General features: G+C 33.7%; 3 protein-coding genes and 1 long non-coding RNA gene across 6 annotated transcripts in view; 2 read left to right on the forward strand and 2 right to left on the reverse strand.

The window, feature by feature from the left end:
* Positions 1-3,185, forward strand: part of LOC126832685 (cardioacceleratory peptide receptor) — a 117,311-nt gene extending 114,126 nt beyond the window's left edge. For 2 of the 3 annotated variants that reach the window (XM_050563550.2, XM_050563551.2), the window contains exon 10: positions 750-3,185. In XM_050563550.2, coding sequence (XP_050419507.1) covers positions 750-999 — 250 coding nt within the window. In that variant the 3' untranslated portion in view covers positions 1,000-3,185. The remainder of the gene's footprint in view (positions 1-749) is intronic. The other variant, XM_050563552.1, reaches the window with a different exon arrangement.
* Positions 3,186-7,961: 4,776 nt separating this feature from the next.
* On the reverse strand, positions 7,962-13,579 carry LOC126832682 (uncharacterized). The gene is made up of 5 exons (XM_050563548.2): positions 13,281-13,579; positions 11,539-12,004; positions 11,077-11,238; positions 10,201-10,416; positions 7,962-9,782 (listed from the first exon to the last, which is right to left on the reverse strand). Exons 1-5 carry the CDS (start codon positions 13,493-13,495, stop codon positions 8,880-8,882), a joined length of 1,962 nt encoding a protein of 653 aa, XP_050419505.1. The 5' UTR covers positions 13,496-13,579; the 3' UTR covers positions 7,962-8,879.
* LOC126832689 (uncharacterized) lies at positions 11,068-15,092 on the forward strand. Its single transcript, XR_007684802.2, has 3 exons — positions 11,068-11,138; positions 11,610-11,732; positions 14,417-15,092. It is a non-coding gene; the product is annotated as an uncharacterized LOC126832689 (long non-coding RNA).
* A 671-nt stretch (positions 15,093-15,763) lies between these two features.
* LOC126832681 (uncharacterized) overlaps positions 15,764-22,656 on the reverse strand; it is a 35,914-nt gene continuing 29,021 nt past the window's right edge. Inside the window, exons 18-22 of the mRNA XM_050563547.2 lie at positions 21,310-21,497; positions 19,562-19,649; positions 19,343-19,420; positions 18,451-18,552; positions 15,764-17,382 (exon numbers count right to left, since the gene is read on the reverse strand). Of these exons, the coding sequence (XP_050419504.1) occupies positions 17,221-17,382; positions 18,451-18,552; positions 19,343-19,420; positions 19,562-19,649; positions 21,310-21,497 (618 nt within the window). The 3' untranslated portion in view covers positions 15,764-17,220. The remainder of the gene's footprint in view (positions 17,383-18,450; positions 18,553-19,342; positions 19,421-19,561; positions 19,650-21,309; positions 21,498-22,656) is intronic.

Raw genomic sequence — 22,656 nt, forward strand, 5'->3', positions numbered from 1 at the left:
CAATTCCAATAATAATGACACAGTCGGCATCTTATTTTGCTAATAAAGTCAATAGAGTTTGTATTTCGAGCTGTGCTTCTTAAAACTATTTTAATATTAGATAATGAATAAAATAGCAAAGACTGATGTTACCCTTTAACAGTTGATTGTAGGATAAATGAGCTGCAACCTTTTGATTTAGTTTGTAAACGTGTTAAATTGAGTTTATTTATTACAAATATTAAAAAATCATGTATTTACAGTGGTTTACAATGAGGCATTCGGTTAGTTTACAAATATTATTACTGCATTTGACGTAAACTGTCGACATTTAAACAAACGTTCATTGGCACTATATGTAGCCTATATTTTTTTAGCCAAATCAAAAAGGTCTAATCTATTTACAACTGATGTTTGAACATAAAAAAAAAACGCTGACCCTAAAAGATTTTCCGTACAGGGCAGCAAATGCTTTATCCACATTGTTAAAAAATACTTGTAGTACAAACTGAAATATATTGTACCATGAATCCTAAAGTGTATCCCATCCAAAGTCCATTAATACAAAGTGACAAACTAGTGTGTAATAGTATGTGGACTTTCTAAGGGTAACGTACCAAAATAACTGGCGTTCCCAAAATAAAATAATATATTTTACCCCCCGGAGTTAGTTCATTACTTTACTGGAGTCTTTATGCATTGTAACATGTAAGGTTAAGGGATAGAGTTAGGTGCGTTTGACAGTCCATGTAATTTAAACTCTGTTTCAGACGCCTCTATTTGTTTCGCAAGGTCCAAGACCACGTATGTAAGTGTTGCAAGAAGGAGCCAATACCACGTCAGATGTCCGGAAACGAGTATACAAGTATGTCAGAAACAGAAGACATTCGGTTAACATCAGATATAGGAGGAAATCGTTCAGCCGCAGCAACCGTTCCTCGGATTCCATATGTTCGTCAACCTATGTCAGAAGCAGACCGGGAGCTCCTGTCAATACATGTCAAATCACAGAACGTTTAAGCCAAGTGTGTGTTCCGGCTACCGACTGCGCCGTTTTTGCATACATATTTATTAAAGGCGCCCAGGACTCCGAAAGGATACAAACGGTTTCGAGAAGGAAATAATCAGTTTATAAACAGATTTGGAAAGATCATCAACCCTTAATTAGAACAACTTTGTGTGGCAGATTGTTATGGTTAATGAAAATAATTGGGCGTGTGTTCCTGACACTACTAATAATATCAGACAATTTGTAGCCATAACAATCAAAGTAATTATGGCTCGGGCGACTAATTAAAACATGAACAATGTCAAAAGCAAAATGTATCAGCTATGTGAAAATCCCATATATCAGGTGATCTAATTTGATGTAAGATAAACATCTTTATGGCATGTAAAAATTGGAACGTGTTTGTTCATATTTTTATGAACATAAATCAGACAAAATATGTTTGAAAATAAAGTTGTGTCTGTATAATATCATTGAAGTACTTTTGAAGAAAAATGACTGTTCGTTGACATGTGTTCATTTAACTTCTTGGAACCATCACAATAATGATACAGTGCGACAGCCTATTCTATTAATATTGACATTAACGCGTAGGCGGTGTGGAAAAAAAATACAAGATATAAAAAAAAAATTGCTTGAAAATGCTCAAAACGGACGGTTCGTGACGTTTTCGTTTTTTGGGGTAAAAACATATTGTCCTTAAAGCAAGTTATTAAAGAATCATTATTCTGTTTTTATTAGTGCTATATAAGCGAAGTGTGCATTCATGAGGTTTTAAGACGAGAAAAAAAAATAACTCGAAATAGCAAAAAGGGAGACTTAGTGTAAAATGAGTAAAGATTCAAAGTGGCCGTGCAGTTGCACTAAAGCGTTGTTATGACAACGGATTTCAAGGAAACATTTCAAAATATTGTAAATAATATCAAGTTGTGAGCGGATACCCTAATATGGATATATATATCAAAAATGTAATATTGTAGTTCATTTCTGTGGATGTACGTATATTTTTATGGAAAGTATAAGGTGTAAATGTGTGTGAATCAGTCATTAGAATCAAAAAATACTACATATTACATATCCGATTCTGTCCGCTTGATGGAACGATATGGTTGTTATCAGAAGACAGTGAAGACAACTGTGGCAGATTAATGGTAACTTTATATCTATAGTTTAATATATTCATCCTATGGAGAAGGTTTGAGGTGTTGTAACAGCACCAGTATTTGCCAAACGTGACTTGACATTACATTTAAAACTAAATCTATTGTTGTGTGTATATTATTATTATTTATTTGTTGTCGATAAGTGCTATTACAAAAAAGTGGAATGGTGGCGCTAAACATTTTAAATTTTCAAAATATGTTAACAAACTAAAGACAATTTAGGGGAAAAAACGTGAACTGAAACAGGCGAATTTTAAATTTTATGATTTTTACATGACCTTCCACAATATAAAAAACAATTCTGTTTTGATCAATTTAATGGACCCCTTTATAAATTTCCTCGAATTATATAAAATAACAATTTAATTAAAATATGTTACTTTTGTGCGTTAGAACTATCTTACAACATTTTCATTTGGCCTTGTGTGATGTGTTATATATTAGGGACACGTATTATTTTTTTCAGTGAAATTGATTCATTCATTGCTAAACAAAATAATAAACGTCATCACAATCTTTATAATATTCTGGGAGTTTCTAAGTCAAATTAAATTATGTATATAAAATGTACACCGAAAGGCTTTGGATAATCCTTACATTTAAGAAATGAAATGGGGTTTAACGTCCTTACTGTTCTGTTACGACTGTTTTAATTTTTGGGATCTTATGGTTACAGTGTCACAATCAAATAAGCTGTATTCCAATTTTGTTGTTCAGTGTACACAGGTTTTCATTTTAATATAAAACATCTTCTTCCATTTGATTTTATAAACTAACTTAGTTAGGATATATGTATTTTGGGAACTCATAATCCAACGCTGACTATCAAAGTAGTATAACAATATTTTGTACAATACACAGATTATTTTTTGAAATTGTTGTGGTTTCGTTAATTCTTCAGTTCAGTTTAAAGATTATTGAGTGATTCAGTTATTACCGGCTCAAGTAGCATAATACCATTATAATTATTACAGGGCCTGGAGATAAACTACCTAATATTGTTACAAATAAAAAAATTGTTTTCTTTTTATAAACGTGTTCAGTGTTCTTCGTAACTCAGTGACGATAACTATTATAAACCTATAAAATGTCATGGAATCGGTATGCGTAGGAGTGCCGAGCCACACGTAATGACAACTATCTAGAAACCGAAAAGACAGAAATGAGATAGGATTAATAGGGTTTAACATCCTATTGTTCTGCTCCGACTAGGCTAATGAAGACGGGCATACGCCATACAGTGTGCTATGGGGGGAATTTTGCCCGGACAGCGGCGCTACGGTCCACTCTTCCGAAAAGAAAGCAACATGGACACTATAAGTCACGGGGGGACAGTAAAATCAAAAGTTAAGATACTGCAAATAAAAGATTAATAATTGAAAAATGGTATGGGCAAAAGGCCAGTCGGCATATTGAAATGGTTGAGAAGGGATCATTTTAAACCATCACATTTGATCAGCGCAGGGTTAACCACGGGGCAAGGTGGGAAACAGGCCCCAGTCCGCCGCCCCCACCCCAACATCAGGGGGCCCCGCCAAAAAATCTCAGTTAAGCAAAAGGCGATGTCAACACGGTCAGGACGAGGACTCCATCTGCTAGCGGCTGTGATGGGGCCCTCCAACACTGGAGCCTCTTCAATCCATGGTGGGCCCGTGTTGCGGTTGATATCCGACGGGGATCCGTTTTTCCCCTTTATTGTTTATTTAGCGGGAAAGGTGCACCAAGAAAACACATTAAAATCCTCTTTAGCGGCAATAGTTTTGTTACAACTTGTGCTACTAGGAGCTGAAATTCGAGTTTTGAACACAGAATCTGCCAAAAATGTCATTGGTAATCTCCAAACGTACTTTTTTATACGCCCACATTTTCATGTGGACGTATATTGTCGTCGCCCCTGTCCGTCCGGACGTCCGTCCGTCCACAATTTGTTTGTGGACTCTCTACAGGTCACAATTCTTGTCCGATTTTGACAAAACTTGAAATATAGCTTTATCCCAAAAAAATCTCGGCTGCTTTCGATATTGGCATGTATCGGATCGAAACTTCATGGATTATGGCCCCTGTTTGTACGAAAAATCACGTTTTTAGCTTGTGGACCCTATAGAGGTCACAATTTTTATCCGATTTTGTTGAAACTTGAAATGTAAGTTTATAACCCAAAGATCTCAGTTCCTTTCGATATTCGCGCATATCGGACTGTAACTTCCTAAATTATGGCCCCTGTTTGTACGAAAAATCGCGTTTTTAGCTTGTGGACCCTATAGAAGTCATAATTTTTATCCGATTTAAAAAACCGTATTATTATATCACCGTTACACCCTAAGGACGACTGAGTTCGAATTTCGTGAAAATCGGCCCAAAATTGACAGACAAAATGGCTGCCGTTCGTTCTCAAATAGCGTAAAAATATGGTATATCAAGGTTGTGGACCCTATAGAGGTCACAATTTTTATCCGATTTTGTTGAAACTTGAAATGTAAGTTTATAACCCAAAGATCTCGGTTCCTTTCGATATTCGCGCATATCGGACTGTAACTTCCTGAATTAAGGCCCCTGATTGTACGAAAAATCGCGTTTTTAGCTTGTGTACCCTGTAGAAGTCATATTTTTTATCCGATTTAAAAACCCGTATTATTATATCACCGTTACACCCTAAGGACGACTGAGCTCGAATTTCGTGAAAATCGGCCCAAAAATTAACAGACAAAATGGCTGCCGTTCGTTCTCAAATAGCGTAAGAATATGGTATGTCAAGGTTGTGGACTCTATAGAGGTCACAATTTTTGTTCGATTTTGATGAAACTTGAAATGTAAGTTTATAACCCAAAGATCTCGGTTCCTTTCGATATTCGCGCATATCGTACCGTAACTTCCTGAATTATGGCCCATGATTGTACGAAAACATCGCGTTTTTATCTTGTGGACCCTATAGAGGTCATAATTTTTATCCGATTTAAAAAAACGTATTATTATATCACCGTTACACCCTAAAAACAGCTGAAGTCGAATTTCATGAAAATCGTCCCAAAATTGACAGACAAAATGCTCGCCGTTCGTTCTCAAATAGCGTAAAAATATGGTATATCATAGTTGTGGACCCTTTTGAGGTCACAATTTTTATCCGATTTTGTTGAAACTTGAAATGTAATTTTATAACCCAAAGATCTCGGTTCCTTTCGATATTCGCGCATATCGGACCTTAACTTCCTGAATTATGGTCCCTGATTGTACGAAAAATCGCGTTTTTAGCTTGTGGGCCCTATATAGGTCATAATTTTTATCAGATTTAAAAAAACGTATTATTATGTCACCGTTACACCCTAAGGACGACGGAGTTCGAATTTCGTGAAAATTGGCCCAAAATTGAGAGACAAAATGGCCGCCGTTCGTTCTCAAATAGCGTAAAAAATATTATTATTATTATTACAGCATATTTATAGTGCAACCTTTCATATAACATGTTCAGGGGCACTTAACAAAGTGACAATGTAAATCACACATAAACAACAAGATTATGGGCATGTTAACGATTGTATACAGGGTCAGTTAAAAGCCTGATTAAATAAATGTGTTTTAAGTTGTTTTTTAAAAGAATATAGAGATGTACAACATCTTAAACTAAATGGTAGATTATTCCATAAAACAGGTGCTTGATAACTAAAAGAGCGCTGACCATAAGAGACTAGTTGACAGGTTTGGGCTTTAAAAGTAGTTTATCTGATGTACGTAATGTTCGGCCAGGTGTATAAAGTTCTAAAAGATCTGAGAGGTAAACAGGAGCCAAATTATTTAAACATTTAAAAGTAAGTAATAAAATCTTAAAATCAATTCGATATTTAACAGGTAACCAGTGTAAATTATATAAAACAGAGGCCCTAAGCACATAAAAGATTTTGGTGCCCCCATATATATGTAATTCAAAATAGATGCTATATTAAAGCACAACAACCGCTAAGTACGTGATTAGAGTTTATTATCTGGGATTTTATACACATCAGAGACTGAAGATAATTCTCTATTAGTTTCAATTTGGAGAAAGATCTTTCCCCAGAGGCAGAGCTAGACTAACCATTAAGCAAAATATGCTCGTGCTTAGGGCGTCATGGTAATGAGTGCACCATAGAATGTCTTTTTTGGTTAGATGCCACATTTAAAATATTTAACTTAAAATTTAATTAAGAAATTTTTCATACAGTTAACTACAAAATTCGCCATAGGCTAGAAAAGAAGGGTGTTCATTGGACTATAATAGGGACCTGTCGACGCCATAATATTCATATAGACGGTTAAAAGACTTAAATTGGCGTACGTAATTGTAGTTAGCTGTATAATTTTTTCTGTACATACATCACATCATGATCACATGAAATCGTCTAAATTTGTTGATTGAATGTCGAATTATCGTATGGTTCTTTCATTCTTCAAAAATTGACTCCGGTCTCCGGTCGGTTATGTCGTGATCGATGACTCTCCATATTAAGGCCCCCCCCCCCCTGAAAATTTTGAAAAATGAACCCCAAATATGCGATTTGGTGGCATATCTGATTATAATCTCTGTCAAATAATATATCTCATAAATCGATTAATTTAGGCCAAAACCCCGCCCTGCAAGTAATTTAAAACCATCAACCTGTGAAATTATCATACCGTTATATTATTAATTAACGTTTTATCATTGTATCGTCAAGAATCAAGTCAGAGACCAGAGAATTTAACTGGTTAAAAAATGGGACCAGTTAAGAAATTTTTGACCATTTGATTAACCAGTTAGGAATATTGAATAAGTAGGAATATTTTCATTGAATGTCCCGTATAACAGGTGGCCTTGACGGAGTTGGAGCGGACATGCATAGGCGTACGGGACAAAATTCATTTTTGAATTTTTGGAAATGGGAGGCAATTTCCCGCAATTTGAGACCATTCCCGACATCCCAATTCTGTAATTTCATCTTTGAAAATAACGAGTTAATAAAAATGTCAAGGAATGTTTAACACCAGCCTCAGGAAATCGTCTCGCACTCAAATTCAGCCAACAGACCAGCTATCATCAAACTTTGCCGAGGCGTTAAAATTGAATTTTTTTTTGGAGTTACGAACCATCGGCAAACGTTTCTGGCGTATCCAAACAAACAGGGTGCAGGTGACTTAATAATTAGTAAATTTGCGGGCGACAGTGTCGGGTGAATCCGATGACATTTTCGGATGAAATTCGGAATCCCCATTGCAAGATTCCGAATTCCGGTCCACACCCAGCCCAGAAAGTCTATTATACCAGCCCATTCCAGACTCCAGTGATGGCGTGGCGGCCCGTTAAAGCCACCGGCCACATACAACATGATCAGCACCGCTCCATGGCCGGTCCAATACCCCCCCCCCCCCCCCCCGCCCCCCAATATAATATTCAGCAGAAAAGGGTTTTTTAGACGAATTGGACAAAATTATTTTTTTCATTTTTTGTCCGATCGCCCAATCCGCCCCTGGCAACAAACATAGTCTATCGCCAACGCGATACTTTGGACATTTAGGGACTAACATAAGGATTGTTTTGCAGCAGCAACATGGGCACACTTCTAAGAATTTCAATTATGAAGGGGTCATTTTGACAAAAACCCGAAGGCCCCTTGACCACCACCGAAATTAGAAGGCGGGATATGGTTAAACGGAGACTGTATTTAAAGGGAAATAACTCCATATATTGTACAGTTGTAATCTGGATGTATAACCCACTTATTTCCATAAACACCCGAGCTCAAAATGATAATTAACCGAACTTTATTGTTTTAATGTATCAGTTATCACCAAATGCACACTTTTCAACCAATATTCTAATTAAATTTAAATACGATTGGTTGCCAGCCAATGAAACGGTAGCATTTTTAAATAGTGATCAAGACCAACAATAATTATCCGAAATAATTACCATTTTATCTGCTTCTTTGAAGCTCTAACAGAAACAAATCATGTCAGATTCTAATTTTAGCGGAATTTATAAGAAATGGTTGGAAATAAATAGGATTTTCATTTTTGTTAACATGAACATGTATAAATTTCAAAAATAATTTCAGTGATCAAGAGCCATAAATGTGAATGTGGTTATTCAAATTGTTGAAAATCAAAATGCAATAACTCTGTAATTTTAAATTTATGATCCAAAATTTTTAGATATGATTGAGCTCTACTTTTTACCAAATCAATAATCCCTTTAATCAATAAGTCATTTTGGGACTAACATATGGTTCAATTTTATTTCAATAATTCGCTTGCACATATGGGTCTCTAGCAGAGGGAGGAAACCAGAGGACCCAGATAAACCCCACAAGGTTGGACAGGCGACCCTACTCCTTGTCATGTACAAGCGGGGAATCGAAACCATGCCACCTGACTTAATGACAGACCTTCTGATTCAACGTGCACACTTTAACCATTCGGCCAGCCAACCACCTTCTTTCCAGATACTAAGGTAATCCTGTATATTAATCAATGTATTACAATAGGATAATTAATGTTAGGTAGCAACTGGAGGTCAGTCTAAAATTTTTTAATCAGTTTGAATCTATCTTAATATATTTTTCCACTTTAAAAATCTATGAAAATACAGTAATATGGTAAAATGCATTCATTGATTCATAAAATAAAAATATATCAACCTATTATACATTAAATTTATCATGGAAGACATTTATAATTAACAATTTTCATTAAAAATTCATTTATAAATAAAACTAGAATCAAGAATATTGATGAGAATAAGTTTGTAATTTTTCTATCATTAGTTTGTAACTGATACAGTAATCTATGGGCTTCTCTATCTGAGGCAAATCCTTGTACATATTGTTGGTCATTTGTGATGGACAAATTTCATGGTTACATCCAATCAAATGACTTTCATCAAGATCAATATTACCTGGACCATTTTCTCCTTTCTGATACAGTCCATTACACTTTGGCAACAACTCCTCTATAGTTGAATATACCAGGGGTCTATCTACTGAAGAGTCTATAAGTTTGTGAAGATTAGAGTCTTTCAGACTTTCTCTGTCATTTCGCGTAAAACTCACCGATGTGCATATATTGAAAGAATTATCATTCAGAACCGATCTTGAATTTGTGTTATATGAAACAGATTTTGTGTACGACATATTTTTACGACATACTGAACTCGCAATACACTTTGTACTTGTGTCATTTAAAGTACACTTTGTACTGCATTCATTTAAAGTACATTGGGTACTGTATTCATTTATAGTACAGTTTGTAACAGATGTATTCAACATACACTCTATATTGGATTCCTTCACAGTACACTGGGAACTGATTTCATTTTCAGTACACCTGGTACTAGATTCAACTAAAGTACACTTTGTACTGAATTCATTTACAGTACATACTGATTTAGAGTCATTTAAACTACAACTTCCCTCTTTACAATAGTTATCGCTAAGAAGTTCTGCATTTTTGTCCTTTAAAAACAATGAACATGCTTCATTAAACATTCTTTTATCCTTATATTCCATGATGGTTGAACTTGTCTTAGAATCAATTTGTTGGGTAGAAAGAAAATTCTGTAAATTAGTTTTATCAAAATGAACGAAAGGACACCCGCCTACACTTGTTGGTTGGACTGTCTGATTCTGAAAATAAATAGGAATAGTATTAAATGATATTTTGAAAAAACGATTTTTTAAAACATTCAAATAAGGCTTAATTTTATACAAATAATACTAGTAAAAATCTAATTCAAGTCTATCCGGCTATCTTTTAAATTCTGAGAAAAGACTAGCCTTCATTAAAAAGTATAATAAACGTCAATGCATACACTGGTAAAAGTTAAAAATGTAACGTAACAATATTTAAAATCTTTCAAGCAGACTATGATACAGGCACAGTGTTTGATGAAACTCATAAAGCCATAGATCTGTTTTCACCAAGATTACAGTACATGTATCAGTTACAGTTAGTATTAGTTTCCCACGAATTTATTTTGCATCAGGAATATGCAGGTTACTTTTTTGTGTGCATGATGAATTGAATTACTAATCATTAATATACCTGTATGGAATGGCAACAGTGTCCCCTATAATTTTTATGTGACCCCTCCAATCCATAAAGGTGACGTATATTGTAGATATATCTCTCTCCATCAGCCTTCCAGTTATGTCCCCAGTCTACACCAGGAGGAGCTGACTGTGAATACTCTGATCTCCAGAATACAATCGCTTCATGAACAGGTAGACCCATTTCTTTTAAAAATAAACTATACTGTATCTGAAAACAAAATTAAATTCTCAAAAATAAACGTCGAATTGACTTGTATTGTTTTCTGTGGAAGCAATCTTTATAGATCTATAATTTTGAAGAGAACGAAAGCATACCCTATACCTACATGCATAACCAATCGTAACAGTTAAACTATTTATGCTTCACTTTTCTAACAAATGTCGCAACATATCCCCATGGCAGCTACGTTATCTGGACAGTCAAGTACATTAAATACAAAGAACAATAGGCTTCTTTGTATCATTAATGTAAACAACCTTTTTTTAGATGATAAATGTAGCCGGTAGGTTGATCACAACAGTTCAATAAAGTATCAGTGAAAAAGCAATATACGACCACATTTCCATGCACGAAACTTCCAATCAATGGAAACAGGCAACACAAACCAATCACAGAAGACTTGATGGAATTAATATCTAGACTGGACGAGACAAAATATAAAAAAACAATGATATCCAAAATGTGTAATAACAATTTTAAATCTGAAGATTTCATTTCAACAGAAGATCATAAATAATTTAAATTTCGTAACAAAGAAATTTATATTCATAATCATGTACATGTCCCATTTGAAACAGATAAGTGATAAAGAAGAGACGAGATGTATGTCACATACTGGTAAATAATATGTGTAGAAGGGTAACTTACCCGAGCATGATGACTTAGTCTATGTCTTTCTCGTAAAACAGAATGAAGGTGGATCATACAAGGTGGGAAACTTTTAACTGAGTAATCAACCTCATTGTGTAATAATGTCATTTTATAGTTTAGGTTGCTGGAAAAACTGTGAACTTGGTTTTTAAATCTTTTCTATAATAATAATAATAAATGTAAAAAAAAACAATATTAAATATCCATCTACAAATAAATCAAAGCTACATGTATAAAAATTCAAATGTTTGAGATAATGGAGATGTTACTTTTATAAGTCTTTAAGAAGTATTAAAAGTTATAACTATAACCTATATGATTAGGTTTTGTTTCATTTCTTCAAAATTCATGTATCTGCAAGTAAATATTTGAGAAACCTAAATGAATTAATTAACCGAAGTTATTGTACAACTATTTTATTAATCTGAATACCATACTCAAAAACTTATGAAGACTTACCATGATCTGTCTGGACAATATTTTTATTCTTACATCGGTATTGCTTTGACATCTAGCTTTTTTAATTCCAGCAGTAAGAAGGGAAGATAATATTTCCTTTAAGAAATCAAGCAACTTTAAGAAAGGAACCAAGGCCATACCATCTTTGAGGGAAACCTGCCGCTTTGCCACAAGAGGCAAGACAGTTTGAAATGGTACATAAAAATATTCATCATCTCCACATTCAAAATATTTCTTGACAACCATTTTCCATGAGTTATTGCATAATTTCTTAACCAAAAATAAAGAGGACAATATAGATTCCACGCCATGCTCTTTACAGACACCTGATAATTTGAACTTATTCAAGGACCTAAGAAGTTTATATAATTCATCTTGTGTCATACAGGAGGACCGAAAATCAAAGAGTATTTTTTCTGTTTCCAATAAGAATTTTGAAGTTTCTTCTTCTCTTGACAGAATTAACCTGTAGAGTAAAAGGAACAATATTTAATTTATAGAGAGAGAGATAGAAATGGAGTTTAAACATCCACTTGACACAAACTGGGTCATTTCGGGACTAACATATGGTTCAATTATTTCTATAATTCACTTGTGCGTTGGGGTCTTTAGCAGTTGGAGGAAACCGGAGGGCCCGGAGAAAACCCACGAGGTTGGACGGGCAACCATACTCCTTGTCACGTACAACCTGGGAATCGAAACAACACCTGTTGACTCAATGACAGACCTTATGATACAACGCGTACGTGCTAACCATTCAGCTTGATTTATAAATTATATTTTAACCTAGACTCCCATATTTGAACATGGGTAATTTTTTCAACAAAACTAATGGTGAAGTTTAAGATTGTAGGGTTAAGGACAGGATCATCACACCTGGAAGGTGGGATAGCAGTTGGCATTATTCACCAAGTCTGTTAAAGTGCAAAATAAGATATCAGCATTATAACTCATTGTCCTAATCTAATGTAATCTGATTAAAGCATCTGATTATTCTGGTTGATATTGTGCAACTTAATCTCTGAAAAGGGATATCAGTTCAAAATGATTTAATTCTGTTCGGTATTTACAAAAATATCATGAATTGAAATATCCCAACATTCAGCATCCTCTGCGGACCATGTAACCTATAAATGTTATGTTAGGTTAATTAATGGGCTTTTTGGGGAAATCGAAATCATAGGCATATGAGCCATGAGGGTCCTTGGAGTCAGGCAAAACAATTTTTTCGGCTGATCATCAAATTTGTCGGGTATTGGCCAAATGATGAAAATTTTTGTACATAGATCGATTTCGATTGCTGTGGTATTACATGTTTAATTCACTGGAGTAGAGTGGTGTGTATATATATATGATAATTATTAATTAGGTATGATGATGAATAATATACTATGAGATCAGTCAGTGTAAACGCTATCTTGTAAGTTATGTAGATTCGTTTTCAAGGGATATCGCGGTATTTTTTCGGCCATAAATGATACAGCCCCCCCCCCCCTTATCATATGCCTATTGATATATCTGGAGATATTTTTATGGTGTGACAGTGGCACCTTAACCACTGATAGTTAGTACACTAAAAGGTGTGATTGTGATAAAATAAGTAAGAGATACATGTAAGTCTAAGAATAAATAAGATCTACAATTACTAGTAACATACCGCCCGGTACTCTAGGCAATTTGAATTTGATAACATTAGTTTAAATCAATAACAATTTATTACATTTATGAGATTAGTTATGTACCTTAAGATATAATGTGAAACATTGTCTTTCTGAGTGCCGCCAATTAAACACTCCGAGTGACTAACGATACTCAAGTCGTTGACGATATCCAGCAATTTCATTCGATCTCCACCCGTTTCGTGGATTCTTGCAAGTAGATCCAGCCTCCGGCAAGCAAATTCATTTAGTTTACTTAGAGATATTGTCCCACAAGGTGGCTTTAAATAAAACGACATTTCCTTTTATATACATGCTTTATCTCGATAAGGAAACACAAAAAAAATATTTTATTCAAACTTTTGTTATTGAATTTGCCGCCATCTTCGAGGAAGTAAGGGTCTTTTTTTACTTTTATCAACCAAGTCAAACTTCCGGTAGATTACACTTCCGGTATAAACAAGAGCAGACGAATTTTTCAGAACATTATTAACAAAGATATATTTGCACGCTATTGCCAAACATTTATTTGAAATTGAAATAATTTATTAAAGATGTGAACTATGAGGTATGGTTCTTCGACAGACAAAGTAAAATCACACTGTGACATGTCGTAGCAGAAGTGGACCCATATATGCCACCATGGCATATTACTAATCATATCTATACATGAAATAGAATTTCTTTGGTAGTGATTAGGCCTATTAGGCTATAATGTTATGAATTATGATATACTTTCGATTCCATCAACGGACAGGGTAGCTCCAAACAGCAACATAGTCCAACGCTATTAAAAACTGTCCATGCCTACCAACCTCGCCAGCAACTGCCCACTGGTTAGTTCATTTGTACTGCCATTCACATTTGAACATTTAGATTATTAATATTATTGATGTCCATAATCATAGTTATAGTTCCATCTTTGTCAAGTGGTGTTATTTTGATTCCCGGCTTGAACATGACAAGAAGTCGGGTCACCTGTCCAACCTTGTGGGTTTTCTCCGGTTTCCTCCCACTTATGAAAACCCCTACGCGCAAACAAATTATTGAAATAAAACTGAACCAGGCCAGAAGTTAAGTCCCGAAATAACAGTTTGTGTTGAATGGACAGTAAACCCAATTTCTCTCTCCTTTTTTCATTATTTATCTTTCTCAGTAGCATTTGGTCTTTTTCTTATTGGTGTTGTAAATAATTTCTGATGAATGAATTTTGATTACAGGATATGGGATGTGTAACTAGTACTAAGGTTGGTCAAGATACAATTGAACGAAATGAAGTAGAAAAACTTCCGGCAGCTGAACTATTTCTGGCTTTCCAATCAGACTTACAGAATAGAAGAATCATTCCTGCTAAACTGACAGCACAAGAAGATTATGTGAGACAAAGAGATATGTTGAGCCAACCTTCAACTACCGGTACGTCTTCCATCCCCAAATTAGTAGATGTGACTTTAGTGTACAAGGTACCTTCTAGTTCTATTGTTCTTGATCCTTTTGATATCATGACTAGAGATCATAATGTGGTACAAAGGCAATTCAATGTTTTTGATTCCAATTCGGATATGAAAAATATAATACATGGACTGTCTCATCAAGATGGATGTGCAACAACTAAGAAGTAACCACCAGTATTTGATAAGATTTCATGACTTGACATAATTTTAATGTATTCTGCTAATGACAAATGTTTACTATTTACTATTTGTGTTTTATTTTTAGTTTGTGATCTAATATTGACTAAAATTTAATAATCTTTTAGAATATCATTAATGTTTCAAAACCAGGGACTATGTTTATTTTAAAGATATATTTCTCTGAAAATCTGAACCATAAATATGCTACTATCTTGAGTAACATATCTAAACTAACAAAAGAATTTCTTTTTTTGGTCATAAATTCAGTGATTTCAATTTCAGGTTAAGCGATTTCAAACATCCACTATTTGTGTTTTCAAAGGCATACAGACACTATACCACAAATTAAATCGTGCTGTCTTTGGTGTTTAGTATTAAATCATTTGTAGCCAAATATACTGTATTTAATGTGATCTTGGTTTTTCATTTATAATACTTTTTAAAGGCTTTACATCTTTTGAGGGATTATTAATCCCTTGTAAACTACAATATTATAATAAGTTGGATTTCTAACACTGACTGCAGATGATTTAGTCAACACAAGCCAGTGTCACCTTGGTGAATTCTTTTTAATCCCACTGAATCCAAGTTGGGAGATTATTTATTGTTGATATTTTGATTTTAGCGTTAAGTAAACCATGAAATATTTGATATTTTCCGAAAATGCAAATGACACACAGAGACTTTAAAAAACATCTTCGGTCCATCTATTTTTTTTTCCTAGGTAGAAATATATTTTCTGATAAAATAAAGTTTAGGGGTTCCAATCCAATGAGTGAGCTAATTAACCCCCAGATTTTTACATCCAAATATAATTGGCAGAACCCCAATTACATGTGCAGATATGCATACTTAAAAGAAAATAAATAGAATGGTACAAAGTCCACATCAATCATGCGATGTGAAACAAGTGGAAAGAAAAGATAAACCACATTTAATAATTCAAACATTTTATGTTACTTTTAATGTATTATGTACAAATAACTATATTAAGTTACATCTCTTTCTAATATCTAAATTTGTTTAACATGATATAAAAAAAAAATGTAGGCAAAGAATCAAAACCAAAACACATTCTCAACACAGAAAATATATTTCATACAACTATAATACATGTAATGAGGAAAACACACTCTATAATAAAATAATCTGAGATGACCAACAAGAAGACATTGTCGCCATAACAACTACTGATAAACAAATAGACATAACCTATAACTGTGTGGACTCTAACAGTATTACAGGTTATATTTTTACAATTCATAAATTGGTTAATGTCACGAATCTGAAGCAACTAATCATTGATGTAATACATAAACTATTAAAAACATGAAAAAGACTATAAACATTTACAAGCTTTAGCTTGTTACCTTTATCATCCATAACTTGAAACATGAAATCAGTGCTTGATCAAGCGAAATCTGTTAATCACAGACCTACAGCCCGTAGCTTGTTAAAAAATATACTAGCTTGTGCGTTGCTTAAAAATACCGACTGATACAATGGTACAATAGATGTCTGTTACATGTACAGAAGAATATGAAAAATCATATTTAATCAAAAATGAAATATCTACAAAAGTTGTGAATTTAGTATTACACCAAATAATGTGATAAAATAATCTTTTATTCTGAATTTATAATCTTATAAATGCTCATTGAATTAAGTAACACACAAAATTTCTCAAAACTACTGAGACATTAACCTCTGATAATAAATCACTGATCTTGGGATTACGAAGACAAAAATTCAATACTGATAATCTTCAAATGGTCTAATAAAACAGGACACAGCAAAATTCAGGTCAGTTACATACATGATTGATCCTTATAACATAATATTTAGAGAGTATAAAATAGATGCCAGGCAATAATTAAAACAGTCTCCTTCAACAAGCAACATGATTTGCAAAATATGATATTCATGTTAATGCCTTTAAAAAAATTTCATATGTTCACTTTCCAAAGAGAGTGTTTTAATTAATGATAGCTTGTGTGTTCAACATCTCCAATAAAAAAAAAAGCACTTTCTGATGCAGTATCGAAATTTAAACATAAGACATTTGTGATGGTCTCTTTCATTTAAATGATGAATATGTTTAAATATTTAAGATGCCTTTTGATTTTAAATTCTATCCACTGACCTGTTCCCCATTAATTTATAGCAGTGTTTCTTTTTTCAAATTGATCCAGTTTGTTAATGATGCCATTATTTTGTCATTCCTTAGAACAGTCGTCAATGAACTCTTCTGTTGCAAATAAGAACACTTGTATAATCACTGAATAAAAACGCACCAACACAGAGATTTTATAAATCCCACTTCGGTTCATTTGTATTAAAATAATTATATACATTTCTTCCAAAGCAATTAAAGTAAAATACAAGTCTGTTTAATAAATATCATCATCAAGAGGTTTCTTATACACAGGACCTGATTTCGACATATATTTTCTTACATAGTCTTTAGCCTTGGATTTCACATTTTCATTAACTTCTAAATCCTCTACATGACGACAGTGTTTTAACTCTTTTGCCATTACATGATGAGTTAGCTGAAATAACAAGTAGAAATATTAAACTGGGGCAAAAATACTCAAAAACTTGTGATAGGAAATAACTGAGAATTACTGGATTCTGGTGCTTCCTATTTTGGAATGCTGGTTTAGAGCTAATCAGAGTTTAGGTGTTCTTATGTTTAAAGAGGCATTATGTAAGATTTAGATAAAGATTTGGCTGTTAAATTTCATTCAAATTACTTGATTCTGAGCAAAGTCATGAGCATTTGAATTTTGGACAATTCTTGTTTATCCATTTTGTAGTTAAATTTTAAATCTTATAAGTGTGCAATTCCATTTAAATCTTGGCCATCTGATTTTCTAGATAGATAATTATAGGCTTGTCATTTTAATAAATTTCTACCATTAAATGTAAGTGCAGGAGAACCACACTACATGCAAAATATTAGTCTATACATTTAAAGATAAAAAAGAAGATTTGTGATAATGCATCTTAAAACGAATTTAGGTGCAATTGCCACTTAATTAATCTATTGAAATTCACTTTCAATCAAACTATACATTCAACTGATATTTGCTTGGAATGAAATTAATTTAAAATTTTTTAGGACAAATATATCTTTAGGATTTTGTTGTTCCAATTGGGTATAGTTCTCAAGCAAATCCCCCCGGTCTATTTTCTGTATAGTATCTTTTTAACAATATCTCTTTCACCATCCTTCAACATTCTAGCATGTCAATTTCAGCACATCACAATTACCTCTTTGTCCTTTAAAATTATAGCATATCACAATTCTTTAAAACTCAAGCTTATCACAACTATTTCATTGTCTTTTAATATTCTAACATGTCCCAATTATCTCACCTTCTTTTAACTTTCTAACAGAGAGAGAGAGAGAGAGAGAAATAGGGAAACATGAGGACCCGGAGAAAGTTGGACAAGGCGAACCTACTCTTTGTCATGTATAACAGGGAATCGAAACCATGCCAGTTGACTCAATGACAGACCTTATGATACAGCACGCACGGGCTAACCATTTGGCCGTCCACCCCCCCCCCCCAAACTTTTTAACATGTTACAATTATTAAATGTATGTTTCTTACCTTTCTTGCTAAATGTTTAAAATCGTCAGTACTACTAATACGACCAATTTTACAATCTTTCTTTGTGTAGGGATTTAAACATGACACTATATAAGTCGACATCTGTAAATAAAACCATTATAATAAATAATAAATGAAAAGATTCATATAACTATATTCATTTATACAGCAATGGTTGCTCTAATGCACTTTACAAAACACAGACATGGAATTTATATGACTTTAAGAAAAAAAGTTAAAAATAAAGATAAATTGCACATACATGGAATACCGGTACTGATACTGATATAGCACATATTTACAAACACAATGATTTAAAAAAATAATCTTAAGTTGGCTAATAATTAAAAACTAAACAATTACACCAATATAATCTATATGTTCCTAACCACAATTCCATCCAGTATTTAGAAAGGTATATGGCATTAAAATCTCATCAGACTATGCTGCTTGCTATTCAATAAGCCTGCCACCTGTTTTAAATTTGATTGAATCCAAGCTATTATCTAGTGTTGGTATTTTGATTTTGTTTTCTTCATTAAATGTTAAATAATCAATCTGAGTACACATTAGCTTGGATTATGCCAGGAGAAATGTGATATTTTAGTGACTAATCCCATAGTGTAATCCTTATAAGACATATAAAAATAGATTTCACAAAATAAAACACTTGTATGGATATACTACTTCTGAATTTTAATAACATGCTACATTTCAATACACATACAGGTATCTTTTGCAAGCAAATAATGTGCCATTGTGCATCGGTACTTTAATATATAAAACACCAAGAACAATTATTAAAAGCTATAATAATTTTTAAATCATATTCTATTAGTTTTACAATTAGATGTTATCAATTCCTTTTGGAAAGTCAAAGTTCTGTACTTACTCCTTTGCGAAATATATCTTTTAACTTTTTCTCTACTTCACTTGAAGTATCTGCTGCTGCTGTTAAAGTTTTCTTTTTCTGTAAAATGATAAAATTTACAGTCATTCACAATAGACTTCAGTAGGCTAATTTATTGTAAGTCCAGGACTGCACAGAACATGAATAAACAGAAGACAAGTGACCAGATAAAATAAAACATATCACACAAACATATCTTACCTTTTTACCAAATTCATCAAATGTAGGTGTCCCAAGATCCATATCTAAATCACCTTGTTCCCATGTTGGTGGATCCCACTGAGTTTGTCTAAAATAAAATATTAATAAAAAAAATACAAAACTGGGGAATTTTAGTAAGTGATGTAAAATGTAGTACTATTATGGCGAGATTTGTGTAAAAGGACACATATGTATAATAATATTATGGCCTTGGCTAATTATTGTTAACAGATTCATAGACAGATTCATAGGTATGAGGCATGTCCATTCCATATTTGGCTTATTCGTGACATCATTAGGCTTAGTAACCAATCATCATAATTAATTACGTAATATTTGAACAATTAGATAATAGATAGTAGCAGTCTAGGCATATAAAACCATCAGAGCTCTGGGCGACATTTCAGACACCAGGCAGATTCTTAGAGGGGAAAATGTAGCAAGTTCTATCAGTAGACTCGTACTGGCGAGTATGGATGGTAGTTTGATAGAGAGAATGACTTTATTTTAATCTATTCTTGTAACCTATGTATCCAGTACTTGACATAAAAACTGTGATATTGTTATTCTTGTAACAATAATCTGAGCAAGCTGCAGAATTCACAACGTGGGATGTCAGAGTGACACTTAAAGATAGGTCCTAACCAGTCGAGAATTATAATTTTAATATAACCAGAGACAATACTAGACGATCACAAGGCTATTAAAATATGTAGCAGAGGAGAGAGTATGCGTCACATGTTGGATGTGGAGAGTATTTGGGTATGGGTTTTCCACATCTAACCAGCGATTCATAGCACAGCATAGTACTACAAAAATTGTCATTTGTGTATTACTTACAGATCAGGGTTTTGAGTTGAAATTTAAAACTGCCCACTGTTGTCATTAACGTTGGTAGTTTATTCCAAGAAAAGTCCAGCATAGGAAAAGCATGTTTTCCAATTTGTAGATTAATGATTGGAGTTTTAATCAGCTGTTTTTTTTTTCTAAGAACAGAGATTTCTGCTGGTAGAATAGTGATCTAGCACAAGACGGAACTTTTAAAAATTTGAAGACGAAAAGGAGTAACCTAAACTTAATTCTTTTAAGAATTGGAAGACAAGTAGGAATTGCAATACACAGGAGATGTTTTCTGGTTTGGGTGAGAAACTGGGCTGCTGAAGTATCATTTTAATTTCTTAATCAGATGGTTGGGAAAGCCACAAGTAAACCATTGTGGTAATTTAGTTTAGATGAGATGAATATTCATATTTTGAGATAGGACAGGAACTTTTCAATTTGAGATATATGATAGAAGGCAGTAGAGCAAATAGTTTGGATGTGATCTTTAAACGAAAGTTGTCCCACCAGAAATTCTCCTACTCCTATCAAATACATCAATGCAAATTAATAAAGCTTGGGTTTATCAAAGAGTGTCAATATGAGATTTTATTCCCAACATCATCACCAAACAGATGAAATTCTGATTTCCCATTAGAGTCACCATATTGGCCAGTATTTTGAGTAATTTCATGTGATATACATTATTGGGTAATCAACTCAATTGGGTAAATAAAGGTTTTATTTGACACTTTGTACTTACACGTTTGACGATTTATGGTACAATATATTTTATTATGTATAATGTTAATGATTATTTGTTCTTTCCTGTCAATACCGTGAGTGGCATTGATCATACCTGCGACAAGGTAGATCAGAGATATTGCTCCAGTATGTTTAGTTTTGGATAATGAATATGAATCAATTACCTTGTTATACCATGATAATAATACATTTTTCCATCTGCATCTTTTGCTGACTTCCAGTGAGGGGGTAATTTAGGTACTTTAGCTTTTGGAGGTGAAGGGGGTGGGGGGACATCATCTTCTACGGGTTGACTTGTTGAAGGAAGGGAAGCTGTTAAATTCTGCTGAATATTCAATAACTGTTGTAATTGCTACAATAAACAAGATACATGTATATCATCAATTAATTTACCTAACAATAAAGGTCTATACCCAGTACCCCAAATAAGAAATAAATTTCGCGAGAAAACCATGCAGAGGGTGCTAAGGTTTCAATCACAGATATTTACCAAATTTGGTTTATAAGTTGGGATAGTCCCAAAACACATAAATGTGCAATATCAGATAAATCTTTCAATTCCTGACTGAGAAAATTGAAAAAATATTTTTGATATGGTGAAATTGCCAAAATCTGTCTTTTCTCAAATACCAACTTTGGCAAGTTCTTACACCTTTACAATACGTAGCAGAGAGACCAAACTCACACAGTTTGTAGATGACTCACTGGTGTTACCACACAATTAACTTCAGGCGATTCTGGCGAACGAGATCTGTATACGGACTGGATATCAAAGCCTGTCTAAATTCCCCATTTTCGTCACCCAAAGTTTGACGCCCTATAGCTACTTCTTTCCTGGGGTGGGTTTTAAAAAATTATGCTCACGTGAACAAGCAACCTCCCAACATTTGATACAAAAAATAAAAATGACCGGAATCGACTTGACAAAAACTAGATAAAGGAAACAATAACTCATGAAATTAACCTGTAATTTCCCTATTTTGGAGATAATTAACCGTAGTAGATAAAAAAAACCTAACAATTTATTTTCCTTTTCATTCATATGATGTTTACTACCAGCCCTAAAATACATTAGTATCTGTTTTATAAAAATGTCTTGAAAAAAAAATACTTTCGAAGGCCTGTAATCGTTCATGGCTCATCTGGCGCCGACGGGAATTGGCTTCCGCAGTTGTCCACAAGCTTCCATTGGAGTATCAACGTGCTCAGTATTAACAAACATATCCATTACCCTCAAATAAGACATTATTTTAAATAAAATAATCCAACAAAAATGAAAAATTCACCTAAAAGTGAGATTCGAACCACCAACCGCATGACTTCCCCCGACCCACCCTCTCACCGAGTTGCTTGTCCCAGGGCCCCAAGGTCCATGTCGTGGGCCTTGTTCAGGGGGTTTGCCTAGGGCCTCTCTTATTCTAAATCCGGCCCTGAAGGTGCCCGAGAGCCGTAGCTACCATACTACACTGTTCAACGTCGCCCACTTCGACGCAAGGCTTCGTTGCCGTTAA

The sequence above is a fragment of the Patella vulgata genome, chromosome 9 (genome assembly GCF_932274485.2).
Source record: "Patella vulgata chromosome 9, xgPatVulg1.2, whole genome shotgun sequence".
Classification (NCBI taxonomy): Eukaryota; Metazoa; Mollusca; class Gastropoda; family Patellidae; genus Patella; species Patella vulgata.

What these genes read in the sequence shown, in the direction of transcription:
- LOC126832682 (XM_050563548.2), bottom strand. Translation starts at nt 13,495, where the DNA reads ATGTCGTTTTATTTAAAGCCACCTTGTGGGACAATATCTCTAAGTAAA. An exon ending in GTTTCACATTATATCTTAAG is followed by an intron (nt 12,005 to 13,280) that starts GTACATAACTAA and finishes TTTACTCTACAG; the next exon opens with GTTAATTCTGTCAAGAGAAG. An exon ending in GACTAAGTCATCATGCTCGG is followed by an intron (nt 10,417 to 11,076) that starts GTAAGTTACCCT and finishes TTTTGTTTTCAG; the next exon opens with ATACAGTATAGTTTATTTTT.